At 38.1% G+C, this 6,408-nt stretch overlaps 1 protein-coding gene across 1 annotated transcript; it reads left to right on the forward strand.

The window, feature by feature from the left end:
* Positions 1–2,299: 2,299 nt before the first annotated feature.
* On the forward strand, positions 2,300–5,977 carry LOC122072130 (probable receptor-like serine/threonine-protein kinase At5g57670). Its single transcript, XM_042636690.1, has 7 exons — positions 2,300–2,911; positions 3,012–3,266; positions 3,373–3,530; positions 3,635–3,714; positions 3,808–3,943; positions 4,451–4,600; positions 5,601–5,977. Exons 1-7 carry the CDS (start codon positions 2,680–2,682, stop codon positions 5,748–5,750), a joined length of 1,161 nt encoding a protein of 386 aa, XP_042492624.1. The 5' UTR covers positions 2,300–2,679; the 3' UTR covers positions 5,751–5,977.
* Positions 5,978–6,408: the final 431 nt, after the last annotated feature.

Consider the following 6,408-nt stretch of genomic DNA (forward strand, 5'->3'; position numbering starts at 1 on the left):
ATCTCGATTTGTTCATGCAAGAACCCTTCTTCGAATGGGGATAAGAGCTTGTCAGACGCACCAACTGAAAGGATCTTATCAAAACTTAATAAAGTAGTTTAATGGCGATTTCGGTAAAGCTCAACTCTTTTCCATCTTTCGAAACCCGTCATTTGCTAAGCTCTCTCTCTCTCTCTCTCTCTCTCTCTCTCTCTCTCTTATCGACAAAAGTTTCTGGTTCGGTAAATGGATTAGAGAGAGAGAGAGAAAATGGAGTGCAGGAGTGGGTTTCAAGACTTCGTTTTTCTCAGAGATCCAATGGAAACTGTAACTACCGATTGCAAGTTCACAACAGCCGAAGAAGAAGACAAGCATTTCTAGGGTTTCACAGATCGATTTCTCTAAGATTTTAGAATCTAAAATGTGAGATTTTCCCGTCTTCTCTATCGTCTTTCTCTATTCGGTTGGGCAAAGCCTTTAAAAATAGATATTTCTTTATCTCTAAAGGAAGGAGAGATTTTTCCCGTTTCGCGAGAAAACGTCCCTGTCAGAAGCAGCTTCATTAAAAAGCTTGGATAGAGAGAGAAGATCTGCGTCTACTCTTAAAGGGATCGACCCTTTTATACGCGGTACGCGTATTAGGCATATAAAACGGAATTTCTCCAGCGTGCATCTGACGGTCAAGAACGCCTGACACGCATCCTAAGGTACTCCTAACCGTCGGATAAACGATTGGCGCCCTGACGTCCTGGAAAAGTCGAAAAGGTCCAGGTCCGTTACTGACGTAGAAAGAAACGGCTCTGAAAAGAAGAAGGGAGTGCGCATCACGCAGCTTGCGAACGTTATAATTTGCTGCCGCGTTGCCGAGGAGCCCGTGCGTTAAGTCCCTTAGGTGGCGAGATTTAACTTAAAATAGGTAAACGGAAAAGGACAAAAATCGCTAACAGAGGTGTAACTATCACGAGAAGAACTCAACGACCGACCCCTTTCTATTTCGTCGTCCTTCAGATCTTGCTATAATGCACACGATAAAGCAAACATGCCACCACCGTTTCAAGCGCAAGTTAGTACGCCTCTCCATACTCCATACTCCATACTCCATACTCCATACTCCATACTCCATAGTGATCCACACCAATGTTTTTGTTTGGGAATGTGGTCTATACCAGCATCTCTATGGCTATTTCATAGGAGAGGAAGAGAGATAGACAAAAAAGAGATGCTGGTGTGGAAAAAAAAAAAAAAAAGAGAGAAGGAAAAAGAAGAAAGAATAGACATAGACCATAGAAATATTGGCAAATGGTCCAGATAGTTCTCCTCCCCTCCATCCCAGCCCAGCCCAGCCCACCCCAGCCCCAGCCACCAACACACACCACCACCACCACCACCCCAAAAAAAAAAAAAAAAAAAAAAAAAGGTAATTCCGTTACACCCATGATGAAGGCGGGGGGATTTCTTCATTGACAATAGTTGGATAAATATCGTTATGGTTCAAGGAATCAGTATCGAATTGGCCAAATCATGAAATTTTTATTGGAATTAGAAAGCGACAACATCGATTTTTTGACTAACAATAAAATAATCTAATTTTTTAAAGAAAACTAGGAGGAGATACATTCCATATTGCCCAATTTAGATCATTATCGACTAAATCCAATCATGATCACAATTATTAGTTTCTTTCCCCTTTTTATCAACGAAAGTAATACATGTCATTTTATATGTGTACTAAAAAATAATACAAAATATTGACAATTATTTATTTTAAAACTTTTTTTGGGGGAAAAAACACTAATTAGTTTCATAACCCTCACGTTTAGACACAGAGGATGAGAAATGATAAGACCAGACCTTGTGAAATACAAATATCCACCCCTTATTGATGGCCCTTACAGCTCCACACTAGTGCAGAAGCCATGTTACTAGGTATCATTTTCTTAAGCCCTATCTTTAATAGTATTTCTAAGAATAATAATACAAGATAAGGGGCATTGAAAAGAAAGTCACTTCTTCTTAATTTTTCAATTTTTCAATAAGAAATAATTAAAATTTCAAAAGAGAAAAAATCGCTATCCAATTACGTGATCTTTGCACCAATATGAGGCCAATGAGAATATACGTCCAAGCATCCAAATAGGGGGTGAGGTGGTCATTTTGTGGCTTTTAATTACGATAGGGACAACGGATAGCGTTCTTTTACCTAATAAAAAATAAAAAAGTTTACAATTTGGAGTAAAATCCATTCGTGTGGAAAGATAATAAAATTCCCTTTATCCCTTTTTAAAAATTTTCAGTGATGAAAGAGATGGCAAGATAAAGGGGGAGCAAGAGAGAAAATTAAAGGGCGGCGTTGTGGTCTGTGGTACCATACACAGAGAGCATTGATAATAACTACCCAATAAGGAAGCTTGGGGAAGTATCAGAGATTGCAGAGCAGTTGCAGGGAGGGCCTATGGACTCCTGAATAAATGTTTCCCTTGTTTCTCTTACAGGAGAAAAGCCATTGTCATGCATTGGACCAGATGATCCCCTCACACCTGTCCTGCTAAACTTTCTCTCGCTCTCTCTCTCTCTCTCAACTCCTTTTCTTCATCTTCTTTACTTCTGATATTATTGGTTTTGTTCACTGGGTATACATCTTCTTCTTCTTCTCCGGAGACTGGGAAACAGAGCAAGCATTGAGGAGCAGAGCAAGATAAAATGCCCAACTTGTATCTTCGAAGTAGCAGCTTAAAAAGGCTGTTCTCGATTGGCCGTCGCAGTAGCTTTGAAGAGGAAGATGTTTTGAAGGAAACTAGCACTACCCGGCATGATCTCAAAGCAACCAAAGAAATCGACTCCATTTCGCCAGTAGCAGAGCCATCTCCGAGACCCGCTTGGAAATGCTTCTCTTATGCTGAGATTTTTGAAGCAACCGATGGGTTTAAAGCAGGTTTGTTTATCAGACAGAAAATCCCATTTTGTTTATCTCATTTGATCTGTTTTGGTCTTAGTTTTACAGTTTTTGGTACTTTTTCTTTGATGGGTATCAGAGAATCTGGTTGGGAAAGGTGGGTATGCAGAGGTTTACAAGGGAATACTGGAAGGTGGACAAGAAATCGCTGTAAAAAGGCTAATCAAAGCTTGTACGGAAGAACAGAAAGAGAAGGAGTTCTTAACAGAGCTTGGAACAATCGGACATGTTCATCATCCAAACGTTACTTCCTTGTTAGGTTGTTGTATCGATAGGGACCTTCATCTCATCTTTGAGTTCTCTTCATTAGGCTCTGTTGCTTCTCTTCTCCACGGTAATTGAAGAAAATGGATTTCAGCCTCAACTTTCAAAATCTATACTTTCAAGGGTGATGATGGTTTTGATCTTGACAAGTTTAATGGTGTTTAATGTTTATCCAGGTGAGAAATCGCCAATAATGGCTTGGAAAATAAGGTACAAAATTGCTATTGGAACAGCACATGGACTTCATTACTTGCACAAAGGCTGCCAGAGAAGGATAATTCACAGGGACATTAAAGCTTCTAATATTCTACTGACAACAGATTTTGAACCACAGGTGACTCTGAAACAGCTTGATAGGTTTCTGTTTTTTTTTTTTTTTTCATGATAGAAGTTCAAGTTTCATCTATTCTGATTAAGATGCTTGCTTGAATGTATCAGATATCTGATTTTGGTTTGGCAAAATGGCTCCCTTCTCAATGGTCTCATCACTCAGTCATCCCCATTGAAGGGACATTTGGGTATGTGATTTCAAATTCCCAATCCTCTTCTTATCCAAGTTTAATAATCTCTGTTGGATCTTTACATATATCACTCTTACCATTTTTTATTAGGTACTTGGCACCTGAATACTTTATGCATGGAATTGTTGATGAGAAGACAGATGTGTTTGCCTTTGGAGTCTTTCTACTGGAGATCATCTCTGGCCGGAAACCAGTTGATGGCTCGCATCATAGCTTGCTTAACTGGGTAATGCTTGTTCATTGTTTTATTTTTGGTGAATGAGAAATTCTATTACTGAAAAGAAAATAAAGACAATACATCGGCCATGAAGACTAGACAAGTGAAAAATCCCAAACAAAGAAACAAAACCATCTTTCAAAGGATGATACATCAGAATCAAAGAGAACAGGGGGGGGGGGGGTTGAAGAAACAACTCGCAACCACAAATTAAGATTCCCATTCCCTGGCTGCTTTTGTTGTAAGAGAGCTATGCTAATTTGCCACTTTCTATAAGAAAACAACCATAATCCCTTCCTTTTGTCTTGCTTATTTCTTTCAATGATTGAAAATTAAGTTTTTTTCACATTTAAGTCTTAGTAAAACCAGCATTACATTGATTTCTTCATAAACCACAATCTATTACATAAGAAGCAAAACAAACATAACAAATTTCTTCCTAGATTGACATTAATTTTTGTTTTTTAAGAACTTTTGTTACTTTGTTATAATTACCCATAAATCCAAATTCAACAGGTAAAGCCTATCTTAAATGATGGGGTGATAGAAGAGTTGGTAGATCCAAGGCTTGGAGGGGATTATGATGCCACTCAGCTTAAGAGGCTGGCTTTCGCAGCTTCCCTCTGTATTCGAACATCAGCTTCATGGCGGCCAACAATGACTGAGGTGCTTACCTACTATGCCCTACTTAGCTTTGTTGTTTTTCTCTCATTTTTGTCTTCATACACTTATCACAAAGATTTCTGCGTTCCTTTTCTATTTCTGGAATACACTGTGGGCTCAGGTAATTCTGCTTTTTTGACATAGATGTTACTGTTAAGAACATATAGTTTCTTCTTACTTGGGTCAACTGTTGTGGCACCTTTTCTTCTTCCTCAGCAAAACATGTAACCAAACCTAACCTTTTCAGGTAGCTAAATCACCTTAGAAAAGCACCACAAACTCATATATTTCTGTTGCGTATATGAATCGAATTGAATCCAGCAGCTGTTGACAGGCCAAGTGACAATTAGAGTATCCATATTGAATTGGGTTTTGGTATAAACTACTGTCATCATCCATGAAACGCTTTCGTTACCTAAGAGTTACTGTTGAGACCTCATTATATGATTTTCACCAGCTGGAACTTTAGATTTCATTTTGTTGTCTTGTGTTGTTGGTGGGGGGTCTTTGAGCTTTGCACACAAACTGAGTATTCACTGATGTTCCTTCCCACCTAACCTACCTCTCAGTATCCATATATTACATATGATTTTAAAAACCAGAAGACCCTTAACGTGGATAACAAAGGATCAAAAGAAAGATCCCAAATGTATAAACTACTTGCATCTAAATTTCTTAATCATGTGGGCCTCTGTCTTTTGAATCAAACAAAACAGAAATTATTCTTAAGATAACCACTAAATTGACCTCAACTATTCCATGCCAGCTAAAATAAATTAATATCTTTAATTATAAACTAAGAGTATCAACTGGCTTTATAGGCATTTGCTCCTGGTTACGTAACCAATTTGACTCGTGGGCTTAAACCCAATCTAGGTGGCCAATTAATTTGAAACTGCAATTAATAATTGTATAAGAAGATGTTAATGATCTTTAAGTTGAAAAAGTATTTTAACCTCCCTTTCCCGACACTGGTTGATACAATTTTGCTTAAAATTGACAGGTCTTGGAGGAAATGATGAATGGAGAGATGGACAAAGACAAATGGAAAATGCCAGAGGAAGTAGAGGAAGGGTTCTGGGGTTTCGAGGAACTGGAATGCGAATGTGACAGTACCTTCTCAACCTCCCCTTTGGACTCAATGTCGATCTGAAGCTCACAGAGCTGGACAATTAAGATAAGTAACATGGGAATGAACCTAAACCTACCTTCCTCAACATGTATACCTACAATTGCATATATAGGTGTATATACAAGGATTAAGAAGATAACATTGTCAGACCAATTAAGTTTTTCTGTCTTTTCATTAGAAAACTCTTGAGAATGTACAGTGTAATTGGTGATTAGTTTCCATTAAAGTTGGTGCAATTTCTATGCCTCCATTTTCTTTTCCATTCAACTTTTAATTTTCTCATTAGGGTTGGGACAGTTGAACAATGCTGGACAAAAAATTGGAAGTGTAGTTTCAGTAACATGGTTGGTTCTTTCTTCTGCAAACCAACAACCAGCATCCCTTTCAAGGTTCTCAGCCAAACTGGATTGACTATTATAGGAAGACATCAAGAGTTCATTCTGGTCTAGTTGATTCTAAGCCATTCATATAAAGTCATTCCATATTATTTATCCAATCATTGATTTTGGGTCTGTGGAAATTATTGAAGAAAATTGATTGGTGATTCGGGAGGAGATGTCATCTCAATTGGAATGCCATGGGGACTACAACTGGAACCTCAAAATTGCTGATAAGAAAGACTACACAAAACAAAAAAAAAGGATCGAAATTATTAAACAAGGGGTCCATAACTTTTCAA

Source organism: Macadamia integrifolia, chromosome 2 (assembly GCF_013358625.1).
Source record: "Macadamia integrifolia cultivar HAES 741 chromosome 2, SCU_Mint_v3, whole genome shotgun sequence".
In the NCBI taxonomy this organism is placed as follows: domain Eukaryota; kingdom Viridiplantae; phylum Streptophyta; class Magnoliopsida; order Proteales; family Proteaceae; genus Macadamia; species Macadamia integrifolia.